A 13,157-nucleotide genomic window follows, 5' to 3' on the forward strand; every position below is an offset into this window, starting at 1 on the left:
TGCTCTTTCCACTGAGCCACGCTGCTTCTCCTGCAGAACACATAAAATGTATGGCAAGTGAATTCACATATTCTACCACTCACTCCTGTTGAAAATCTTTTTTTTCCTGGAATTTGTCAAGTGCTTACTATGTGCCAGGTACTTTACTAAGAACTTGCCCAAGTTCACACAGAATAAGAGTGGCAGAGTCAGGATTAGAGCCCAGGTCTAATGACCTGTTCTAACGACAGGAAATGAAGGCTTAGTCAGGAAGAAGGCCTCTTGGAGGAGATGTGATTTTAGGAGGGTTTTGAAGATGGGGAGAAAGAGGGAGGCAGTTCCAAGTTTAAAGACTGAGGTACTGAAAGTAGGTGTTAGAAGAGCCAAGTGTGTGGGTTGGGCTGCAGAAGGAGATCAGCAAGGTTAGGTATATTTAATTGTGGTATTTTTTTAAGTGCTTATATTGTACCAGGCACTGTCTAAGACTGGGGGGTGGGGTGGGAATACAAGCAAATTGGGTTGGACAGAGTCCCTGTCCCACAGCGGGCTCACAGTCTTAATCCTCATTTTACAGATGAGGTAACTGAGCAAAGAGAAGTGAAATGACTTGCCTAAGGTCACAGCAGACAAATGGTGGAGCCGGGATTAGAATTCATGACTTTCTGCCTCCCAGGCTTGTGATTTATACTAGGCCATGCTGCTCCACTCTGCCACTTGTCAGCTGTGTGACTGTGGGCATGTCACATCTTCTCTGTGCCTCAGTTCCCTCATCTGTAAAATGGGATGAAGACTGTGAGCCTCACGTGGGACAACCTCATTACCCTGTATCTCCCTCAGTGCTTAGAACAGTGCTCTGTACACAGTAAGCGCTTAACAAATACCAACATTATTATTATAATTATTATGGTATTTGTTAAGTACTTACTATGTGCCAAGCACTGTTCTAAGTACTGAGGGAGATATAAGGTAATCAGGTTGGACACAGTCCATGTCCCACAAGGGGCTCACAGTCTTAACCCCGATTTTATAGATGAGGCAAATGAGGCACAGAGAAGTTAAGTGTCTTGCCCAAGATCACACAGCAGACAAGTGACGAAATCAGGTTTAGAACCCATGTCCACGCTCTTGGCACTAGGCCATGAGAGAGAGGACCAACTGAGAGCCTTAAAGCACAGAGTTTCTGTTTGATGGGGAGGTGGATAGGCAACCACTGCGGAGTGGGAGGTTGTTCACTGTACTAAGTCCTTGTGAGAGCTGGGAGGCATGTTCTCTGCCCATGACAACAGAACAGTTTTTCAAAAAAATCGTTGTGGGCAGGGAACTTGGCTACCAACTCTCCCAAGCATTTTAGTACAGTGCTCTGCACACAATAAGCACTCAATAATGCCACTGACAGAAGAATCATACTGGAAGCAGGGAGGTCAACACATAGGATGATGCAGTAGTCAAGGCGAGAAATAGTGAGTGCTTGGATCAGTGGGAAGCAGTATGACATAGATGGATAAAGCATGAGCCTGGAAGCCAGAGGACCGTGGTTCTAATTCCAACTCTACCACTTGCTTGCTGTATGACCTTGGGCAAGTCACTTAAGCTCTCCGACCAAACTGCTACCATCTAAATCCAAGCACTTATCCTATGCTGCCTTGATTACTTTATCAGCCTCCTTGCTGACCTCCCTGCCTCCTGTCTCTCCCTACTCCAGTCCATACTTCACTCTGCTGCCCAGATAATTTTTCTACAAAAACGTTCGGTCCATGTTTCCTCACTCCTCAAGAACCTTTAGTGTTGCCCATCCTCTTCTGCATCAAACTACATACGACTGGCTTTAATCAATGTTATTTATTGAGTGCTTAGTATTTGCAGAGCGCTGTACCTAGAGTAGTACAACAGAATTAGCAGACTTGTCCCCTGCCCTTAACAAACTTACAGTTCAGAGGAATGCTTTAAAGCACTCAATCACTTTGCCCACTCCTCCCTCACCTCACTACTCCCCTACTACAACCCAGCCCACACACTTCGCTCCTCTAATGCCAACATACTCACTGTACTTAGATCATGTATATCTCGCCACCAACCTTCCGTCTACCTCCCACCTCTGGCCTGGAATTTGCCCTTACTCTTCATATCCGACAAATACTCTCCCCACCTTCAAAGCCTTAATGAAGGCACATCTCCTCCAAGCGGCCTTCCCTGGCTAAGCCCTCATTTCCTTTTCTCCCACTCCCTTCTGCGTCACCCTGACTTGCTCCCTTTAATCACCCCTCCCTCAGCCCCAAAGCGCTTATGTACGTTTCAGAAATGTATTTATTTATATTAATGTCTACCTCCCCCTCTGGGCTGTAAGCTCACTGTGGGCAGGGAATGTGTCTACCAACTGTTATTTTGTATTCTCCCAAGTGCTTAGTAAAGTGTTCTGCACACAGTAAGGGCTCAATAAATATGACTGATTGATTCTTTGTGCCTCAGTTTCCTCAACCGCAAAATGAGGATTCAATACCTGTTTTCCCTTCTACTTAGACTTTGAGACCCATGTGAGACAGGAACTCACATGGGTCCGTATCCACCCCAGCACTTAAAACAGTGCAAGACAGATTCAGCGTTTAACAAATATTAAAAAAAGTGTCAGCAGTTTGGATGGAGGGGAACGGAAGGATATGATTGATAATGTGAAGGTAGACCAGGATTTTGTGACATTTAATGAGTCAAAGATAATGCCAAAGTTACCTGCTTGTTTAATAGGGAAGGGTGGCAGTGCCATCTAGGAAAGTGATAGGAAAGTCAGGGGGAAGACAAGTTTTGGGTGGGAAGATGAGGAGTTCTGTTTTGGGCATCAGCAGGACATCCAAATGGAGATATCCTGAAGGCAGGATGAAATGACACCGCAGAAAAGGAGAGAGGATAGGGATGGAGAGGTACATTTGGGAATCATCACTGTAGAGATGTTAGTTGCTGTGGGAGCGAATGAGTTCTCCAAAGGAGTGAGTGTAGATGGAAAATAGAAGAGGACCCAGAACTGAACTACAAGGGACTGCAAGAGTTGGAAGATGGGAGCCATAGGAGGGAGCCCACAAAAGAGATTGAGAAGGAGCAGCCAAAGAGACAGGGAGAGAACCAGTAGAGGGTAGTTTTGGTGAAGCCAAGGTTGGATAATGTTTCCAGGAGGAGAAACCATTTTACAAGTTGTAAATGTTTTTCTAACAGTCAAAACAGCAAATGGCAAAACACTTTCTCAAAGACCTAGGTGAGATAAATAGCAATTACCTTTAGGGTGGGCACTTACATTGTCTAACTCTTAAGTATGATATGAAATTCTAAGAATAATATAAACTAAAATGGTAAAAAACAAATCCATACATTTCATTTGTGACAGAAAAGAGAAATGAAATAGATCCCTAAAAGACTTGCTTCTCTCCTTTGTGGACTAAAATGGTAGGTTATAATGCATTTTCCTGGGTAAAAGGAGGTGGCTTATTTTAATTGAATCACAATAGAAATAACCTTTTCTCATTCCTACTTATGTTGAAAATCTAGATAGAAATAGCAAATATGCAAGCTTGCCAATGTCCAACCCAGAGGACTCTAACAGCCTGGAATACAGCTGAGAGTGGCACAGAGACACAGATCAACAGGGACTAGAAAAAGCGAGCATTTAGAGGGCAGGTAAGAAAGTTCCTCCTAAAAGACGTTGGAAAGGAGAAAGAGAAGGAAGCTGTGAAAATGTGAGAGACTCAGAGAAGGTCTGGGTCAACCTGTTTTTATTTTACCAACAAAATCAGTCATCTTTGTTGGAGTGAGGAAGGGAGGAAGACAGTGGGGTTAGGGAAAACAGCACCCCACAACCCTATATTTCTGCCCATATGTTTAAATTTGTTGGCTCCCCCTAACTGTAATTTATTTTGGTGTCTTTCTCCCCCCACAAGGTTATTACCACTTTCAGGGCAGAATTTATATTTATTATTATATTTTCCCAAGTGCTCTGCAGAGAAAGTCCTCAAATACTACTTAGTTCAGGAGGGAATTGAAAGAATGTGGCCAGGTGCCTGGATTTCTCCTAGCTACCTTCAGCCTCATTGGCACAGTAAGAAATGTACTCTGGGGGTGATCTAGGGTTTGGGTTGTTGGCGAGAGAGTGACGGAAGGCCAGGACCACAAGGAAGTTAACTTTGGTGGGAAGGGTAGTGCTGTGGGCTTGGATTTTATTAGTAGCATACAAGGATGGGAGAGCTGATTGCGATTCCAGGAATGGTGTTAGAGCCTAGGACTGTTTAAATGGATTCCAAATCCCAAGGTCATGGTGGGGGAAGGAAGATAGAATTAGGAGATGAATGAGTGGGTGGAAGAGTTGGTAAATCCAAGGTTGTGATAAGTGAGGAAAATAGAGCATTTGGTGATATGTGGTGAGGAAAGAAGTCAATAGAGTTGAATTGAATGAGAAAGCAGGCTTCCAAGGAGTCAGAGGACTCATCCAGATGAATGTTAAAATCCTCAGGGATCCGACTAGGAAAGGGGAGTGAGAGAAGAAAGGAGAATGCAGAATTCTACCCGATAGTCCCACAAAGAGAATTAGCCACAACATGTAGTCGAAGACCAAACCCATAAGAAAACCTGTACTTATTGTACACAGCTCTTCATTTTTAATGTGTGCAATTTTATTGTCTGTACCAAACTGTAAATATTTAGTTTTGTGCTCATACCTACCGCAATACTAAAAGCATTTTCTGAGCACTCACTGTACTGAGCGCTTCAGCAGTTGCTTACAAGCAAGTGACATATTGCCTGTCCACAATTTCACTCTAACTGGGGACACACACCTAATATATTTGCAAACAATATCAGCTTTAGCATGTAGATTTCTAAAGGGAAGTACCATGTCTGCTTAGCTTACTCTGCAGTGTGATAAATTCACTTCTTTCTAGACACTATTACTAAGAGGAAAAAAATATAAAAATGGGAACTGAACACCTAAGTTAAAAGGGAAGGCACAGAAATTAAATGCCACTTACCTTTTAATTATAAATTTTAATAAGCGAGAAATAGCACCACTACATAAAATGTTTTAATAAACTGGTATCATATCACAAATACATGAAACACTGAATCTGAAAGCTGATCCTGGGTTATTTTAAGAACATCAGTCTCCTTATGAAAGTCTAATTTTTAAAATGTACAAGGTAAGTTGCTCTTCACAGGTCCTTTGGCTTTTTGTATGTAACTGCATTAATGGAAATACATTTACTCTTATGACTACATTTTAAAAAGTTCAATGGTTTATTTTTGATGATAATAAAAAGGCAATGAGATACAAACTCCAACCATTTACATATCAATTGTTATATTTCATTTTGGTTCTATCAGTTTCAAGTTTACTTTGTAAAGTGTACGGCAGCATGGGCTAGTAGATAGAGGCCTGGGAGTCATAAGGACCTGAGTTCTAATCCTGCCTCTGACACTTGTCTGTTGAGTGACACTGGGCAAGTCACTTAACTTTTCTGTCCCTCAGTTCCCTCATCTGTAAAATGGGCATTAAGACTGTTATTATTAAGACAAGGACAATTCCAACCTGATTAGCTTGTATCTACCTGCTTAGTTACAGTGCCTGACACATAAGTAAGGGTTTAAAGAAATACTATTAAAAAATGGAGGAAACCACTTCCAAATACAATTTTTATATAACTTTGTTTGAACTTAATAGTATTATACCTTAAAAATAATAACTGCAAAGTGGAAAGACTTTAACTCTATAACATCAAACACAATGTTGGCCAGAAGGTTTTAAGAAGTCAATTCCCCTCAGACTGTGATTTCTCTATTTTAATATCCTTGCCATGCTTTTTTTTCCCTAACAGCTTGAATATCTACACAGCAATTTGGATAAAATCATTATCTGACAAACCTATCCCTATTCAACTGTTTATGCTGGAAGAACATTTGAGATTCACAAAATTTTACATGATTTGATTACCAAATTGATCATTTGTTCCCCTTCTAATGTTCACGCCATTGCTCATCTAGTACACTAATTTGTTCTAATTCTTCCCTCCTAGAATTCTATTACCTCAGAAAATACCCAAAGCGGTATTTATCATTTAAATCGTATATGGCTGCATTCTTGTTCTCTTTTCAATATTATTATGGATTTTCCTTACCTGATCTGAAGCGCTCATCCCTTGAGTTGGTAGAACGTGATTTCTGCTGTTTAGATGCAGCAGCAGTAGCCTGTGAAGAGCCGGGGATTCTGTTCTCTGTCTGCAGGGATGGATCTACACCTGAAACACAATTCCACGATAAATGAACAATCTGGGCCTACCAATATAATAAAATCCATTTAGTGCTATACATTCCATGTCTTCTGGGATGTGTAACTGACACACTGTATAAGCAGCAACGACTCCAGGACAATACATACATGTTCTGCCATAGAAGATACTGACCATAAAAGTCCCGAGCAAATAAAACCAGAATTCCAAATATGGTATTTGAAGTTTCCACTGGCACAAGCAAGTCTGACTTTTCATTTCTGACTTAAACGTAATTCTATGTTCCCAAAAAACCACACAAAAACTGGCATCTCAACCCAAAATACTGAGTGCATACAAAATCCCCCATTCGGAATGGATGAATAATTTTAACAGGAAATGAATGTGTCTCTGAAAGCAAGATTATCCTTGCTTTTCAGCTGAGTTCCGTTAAGGGATAAAAAAGAGGAATTTCAAGAAAGACATAGTTAGTGGCTTATGCAGGGCTCAGAATCGAGTGGTTGGGAGAACAGGTATCTTATCCCCACTTTACAGATAAGGAAGCTGAAAAAACTGGTTAAGTGGATGACTAAAGTTCAAACAGCAGGCCAGTGGCAAAGATAGAATCAGAACCTAGAAAGCCTGACTCCCAGCCCTGTGTTCTTTTCACTCTGTCACACTGCCACTCTGGGGAATGTTTAGTGTAAATTGAACGAGGATTGGGGAGTCTTGGGAGTTGGACCATGATTTGAGATCTGTACCCAGTAGATAAGCATATGCCTTAAAACCAAAGGAATATATGGCCATCTAAAGATGGGGCTCCCAAAGTTTCAGTTAAAGTAAGCTACTTCATATATGGGACACTGGCTGTCAAGCCACTTGAAAGTATCTCCTGATCATACTACAACGAGTGAAAAATACATTTCGCTTAACTACCATAAATTTCTTACGGTCCCTCTACATTATAAGCTCACTGTAGGCAGAGAATACATCTACTAAATCTGTTATTCTGTATTCTCCCAAGCGTGTAGCACAGTGTTCCACACCCAGTGAGGGCTCAATAAATACCACTGATTGATGTTTCTTCTAACAAGTATCGTAAAGACACATTAATATAATTGCTATAGATTTTAAGACTATTTTCTGCTTGAGTGGGATTGATTCAGCTACTTTTCTCCATTTCCAGAGGAGGGCGGATAAATGACCTCCCAAAAGGGATGGGTTTCATCAAGAGAGGCAGGAAGAAGAGGTCTTGAAGATTTAAATGATGAAATGAAAACAAAATCAAATCCTCACATAAGGACAGTGGATGTTATCTTCTTCTCTGACCCGGCTCCAGAGTTTGGATGTGGATTAAACTGTATACTCAACCGCTTTTACATTCCATTCGTTTCTGATCCGTGGATTACAGAAAGAAAAAAAAAAATTCGTCTTTCCCCCAGAGGAGATAGTAATCATGACAGTGGCATTTGTTAAACACTTCTTCCGTACCAAGTATTGTGTTAAGTAGTGGGGTAGATACACTAGATGCAGACTGGACAGAGACCCTGTATCACATGGGGCTCCCAATTTAAGGGGTGCCACTGAAGAGCATGGGGATGAATCCAAGTATCCTCACTTCTTCCATAATATGCATTTTTGAAATAATGACTGTGGCTATAGATTGACAACATGTTTATCTGGATACAGTGCAATACAGCAGCAGAAGAAATCACTGGACACATCCATTTATACGGTACTGCTCTGGTTGTGGGCAGGAATGTGTTTATTATAGTGTAATCTCCCCAGCGCTTAGTATGGTGCTTTGCACACAGTAAACGCTCCATAAATACGACAATGAATGAATGCTCTAAGTGTATGCGCCACAGAATGAGTTTTCCTAAATGTGTGCAGGAGAGGGGGAAGGGATTATAAAGAAGGTAATTCTCGCAATATAGGAGAACTGAGTATCCCACACCCCTTGAGAATTGACAGGTTGAGCACCTGTTAACAGAGACAGCGCCCTGAAAACATCAGTAGAATCCCCCTTGCAAACAACACGAATGAGACACACTCCGGGACCACATGACAGCAGGGGCAACAGGAGGAAAATTGATTTTTCTCATCTCTAGTTACTTTGGATTTAGGGGATGGGAAATTTGAAGAACAAAGAAGGACGATCTAGCCTGCAAATCACAGGCATCACACTGCCCAAAGGGCAAGACTTGTGATTACTGAGTTGTCAGTTTCATGGGGGTAGCTCGGGTCTTTTGCTACAGCTGAAGATGTAAGGTTGTCTGCAGTAGAAATCGGAAAACTTGATGTTCTTGGTTTTCTCTTTTATTCAACTGCCAGTCTTCTAAAACGGCATTTAATTCAAGTCCATCCCTAAAGTTCTCTGTGCAAATGATACCTCAGACACTCCTCTTCATTTTCACTTATTAAAAGGAGTAATGATAACAATAATAATGGTATTTGTTAAGCACTTACTATGTTCCAGGCACTGTACTAAGGCGATGGGGTGGATACAAGTAAATCGGGTTGGACACAGTCCCTGTCCCGCATGGGGCTCACCTTCTTCAACCCCATTTTACAGATAAGGTAACTGAGGCACAGAGAAGTTAAGTGACTTGCCCAAGGCCACACAGTAGACAAGCGGTGGAGCGGGAATGAGAACCCATGACCTTATGACTCCAAGGCCCAGGCTCTATCCACTAAGCCGCACTGCTTCTCTCTCTTTAGATGGAGCAAGAATTGGGAGGATCATTTTTGTTTTTAAATTTTGTTTTCAGTTTAGTGTTGAAATGATTTGGTAGACTAGCTCCTTTAATTAGATCATCTTAAAGAATAGCAGTTCTGTTCTTCAAGTAGCACGCCCTACAGGGAATTGCCACATTCACACAGGTTAACTGCACTCTGCTGGGAGCTCAAGGGGATCAAGCGGGGAAGCGGTGTGGCCTAGTAGAATCAGCACAGGCCTGCAAGTTGGAAGGACCTGGGTTCTAATTCCGCCTCTGCCACTTGTCTGCTGTGTGACCTAGGGCGAGTCACTAAACTTCTCTGTACCTCATTTGTAAAAGGGGGATTAGAGAAGATTAGATTAGAAAGGCAGCGTGGCTCCGTGGAAAGAGCCCGGGCTTGGGAATCAGAGGTCATGGGTTCGAATCCTGACTCTGACACTTGTCAGCTGTGTGACTGTGGACAAGTCACTTCACTTCTCAGTGCCTCAGTTACCTCATCTGTAAAATGGGGATTAAGACTGTGAGCCTCACATGGGACAACCTGATTACCCTGTATCTCCCCCAGCGCTTAGAAAAGTGCTCTGCACATAGTAAGCGCTTAACAAATACCAACATTATTATTATTATTATTAAAAGGGGGATTAAGACTGTGAGCCCTATGTGGGATGGGAACTATGCGCAACCCAAATATTTTGTATCTACCCAGGGCTTAGAACAGTGCCTAGCATACAGTAAGCACTTTTATACCTTAAATTATTACTATTATTATTCAACTGGCAACAGGTTCAGACATGGCTGGGCACCTCAACCACTAACAATTTGGGACTATCTCTTCTAGTATGTTAAAGCTAGAGGACTGTTGGACACTAATTCTAAGGCCCAAATGGATTTCTTGGCTTGTTTTAGGCTGTCACATTGTCTCCGACCCATTGCGACGCCAAGGAGACATCTCTCCCAGATTACCCCACCTCCATCTGCAGTCGTTCTGGTAGTGCATCCGTAGAGTTTGCTTGGTGAAAATTCCTTAGTGGTTTTCCACTGCTTTCTTGTGCACAGTAAACTTGAGTCTCTGCCTTCGACACTCTCCCGTGCCACTGCTGCCCAGCACGGGTGAGGTTTGACGTGTAGCAGACTGCCTGCCACTCGTTAGCCACTGCCCAAGTTAGGAATGGATTGGTTATGCTTCTGCTTGACTCTCCCTTCCGTAATAGAGACTATAGAGTACTGGAAACCCTCCAGGTGTGACCCTGAGCGGGGGAAACTGACTGCTAGTGAAGTAATAATAATAATAATGATATGAAATGAGGGGCTGCACTAAGTGCTACTGTGAGTCACCCTTGGAAAACCTCAGTTTTGATGGGAATGATGCAGGCAACTGAAGCAGCGTGGCTCAGTGGAAAGAGCCCGGGCTTGGGAGTCAGAGGTCGTGGGTTCTAATCCCGGCTCCGCCGCTTGCCAGCTGTGTGACTTTGGGCAAGTCACTTAACTTCTCTGTGCCTCAGTTCCCTCATCTGTAAAATGGGGATTAAAACTGTGAGCCCCACGTGGGACAACCTGATCACCTTGTATCCCCCAGCACTTAGAACAGTGCTTTGCACACAGTAAGTGCTTAACAAATACCACCATTTTTTTTTTTAACTTTTTCATCATGACCCCGGAGAATGAACAGGATGGAATGGGTTTAAGTGACAGAGAAACTGAAGTTGGACAGAAGAAAATTTTTTGACTACCTGGGTGATAAAACACTGGAACAGACAGACAGGTTATGGAATCTCCATATCTGCTTCTAAATATTTTTCTAAACTCTCCCGTAAACTGTTAATGACCACCCAGAGTGAACTTCCGACTGCAAATCTCAGTTCTTAGGAAGCAATGTAGCCTAGTGGAATGACCACAAGCCTGGGAGTCCAAGTACCTAGGCGCTAATCCTAACTCCCTGGCTTGCCTGCTGTGTGACCTTGGGCAAGTCACTTAACGTCTTTGTGCCTCAGTCTCCTCATGTGTAAAATGAGGATCCAATACCTGTTCTCCCTCCTACTTAGATGGTCAGTTCCATGTGGGACGGGAGTTGTGTCTGACCTGATTATCCTGTACTCGCCCCCGTCTTAGAGCAGTGTTTGACACACAGTGAGCGCTTATTCATTCATTCAGTCGTACTTATTGAGTGCTACTGTGTGCAGAGCACTGTACTAAGCGCTTGGGAAGGTACAATACAAGAATAAAGCTATTCCCTGCCCTGAGTGAGCTTAGAGTCTAGAGGGGGGAGACAGACATCAATACAAATAAATAAATGACAGACGTACATAAGTGCGGTGGGGCTGGGAAGGGGGAAGAATAAAGGGAGCAAGTCAAGGTAATACCATAATTAGTTTTTTTTATGTTTTCACTACTTGATCTATGCTTTCGTTATATGTTAAAACAGCCAACACTCTGGTCTCTTACTTCCTTGGTCCAAACCTTCCAGAAGTATTCTGTGCCACTTTACATAACGATAATAATACTAATGTCCCTCACTGAGCACTTACTATGTGCTCACCGATACGGTAGATAAAAAGTTCTCAACAGGGTTTACAATCTATTTTAGCTCTCTGGGCCTCTGATGACTCATCTGTAAAATGGAGATAAATGATTTCTTCCTGTATTTATCTTTTCACAGTTTTTCCTCAATAAGGCTTGTCTTGTTTCAGCCAATCTCCATATTAACTCTTAGTTAACCGTCTCCACCAAAGCCCAATCCATATCTCCATGATTGTGGGGGGCAGTGACATGCTCAAGAGCAGGGCTAAGCCGAGCCACCACGAGTCAAGCACTGTTCGTTCATCTGATCGTATTTACTGAGCACTTACTGTTCTAAGCCTGTTCTGAGCGCTTGGGAGAGTACAATACAACAAAAAAACAGACATAATTCCTGTGCACAATGGGCTTCACAAGTAAGAGCGCAGGCCTAAGAGTTAGAGGACCAGGATCTTAACCCTAGCTCTGCAACTTTGGGCAAATCACTTAACTTCCCCATGCCTAGCTTTCCCCAACTGTATGGGGATTCAATACCTTTTCTTCCTCCAACTTGGACACAGAGCCCCCATGTGGGACAGGTCTATGTCTGGCCAGATTTTCTTGCATCTACCCCAGCACTTAGTACAATGTAGTAAGCACTTAATATCCCAATTACCTTTGTTAGTGAAACCTTCTGACTAAACAACCACTTACGGCATCCTGTAGGGTCAGCAGGTCCAATAGGAATTCTGAAAATAGCTGGCCGTGGGCGGCCGAGGTCAACGTAACAACCGCTCACTGATCTTTGACACTACGGCCCAGCCCTAGGTTGGGGTCGCTTTGGGTTTTGCAAGTAAAATTCTTGCCCGCGCTTCACCGGGTGTGGTACCTCTGCCTGCCTACTTGCTCACTGCACCATCAAGGCAGTGGAAACAGGACTGACAGGAAGAAAAAAATACTGAGCTTACACCACCAGAGGGTAAGCTCCTCAAGGGCACAGAATGCACATATGCACATATTAAGTACAGTATTAACACACAGTATGGCTTGGTGGATAGAACAGGGACCTGGGAGTCAGAAGGACCTGAGTTCTAATGCAGACTCTGCTACTTTTCTGCTGTGTGACCTTGGGCAAGCCACTTCACTTCTCAGGACCCCAGTTACCTCATCTGGAAAATAAGGACTAAGACTGTGAGCCCTATCCGGCACAGGGGCTGTGTCCCACCTGATTAGCTTGTATCTACTCTACCTGGGACAGGGGCTGTGTTCAACCCAATTATCTTGTATCTACCTGACCGTTTAGTTGGATGCCCAGCATGTAGTAAACGCTTAACGAATACCACACTCAAAAAATACAATTGCTGCAGACAAGGGGGAATGAATGGTGCTGCATAAGCCATTAGCACTTGAATCGATTTCTTGGGCAAGGCCTCATGATTGGGCTGTCGCTCATCGGTTTATAAGGGGAGAGTTTTACTGTAAAATGCCAGCCATGACACATCTTCCTATCTCTGCTCAAATTCAGATTTCAACTTCTCCTTTCTCTCTTCCTTCTATCTGTATATGCTTCCCTCCCATTATATTAGAAACTCCTTGAGGGCAGGGGTCAGGGCCCAAGCTCCAAGCATAGTGCTCTGTCCACAATGGGTGCTCAATAAAAACTACTGATTGAAGATTTCTTTAGTCTCCTCTTCTGGGAATACTTCCACTGGATCCAGTACTGCTGCGG

General features: G+C 42.9%; 1 protein-coding gene across 3 annotated transcripts in view; it reads right to left on the reverse strand.

The window, feature by feature from the left end:
- Positions 1–13,157, reverse strand: part of DIP2A (disco interacting protein 2 homolog A) — a 154,161-nt gene that overhangs the window by 72,936 nt on the left and 68,068 nt on the right. For all 3 annotated transcript variants that reach the window (XM_039912499.1, XM_029069562.1, XM_029069561.1), the window contains exon 3: positions 6,126–6,245. In XM_039912499.1, coding sequence (XP_039768433.1) covers positions 6,126–6,245 — 120 coding nt within the window. The remainder of the gene's footprint in view (positions 1–6,125; positions 6,246–13,157) is intronic.

Source organism: Ornithorhynchus anatinus, chromosome 7, assembly GCF_004115215.2.
Source record: "Ornithorhynchus anatinus isolate Pmale09 chromosome 7, mOrnAna1.pri.v4, whole genome shotgun sequence".
Lineage (NCBI taxonomy): Eukaryota > Metazoa > Chordata > Mammalia > Monotremata > Ornithorhynchidae > Ornithorhynchus > Ornithorhynchus anatinus.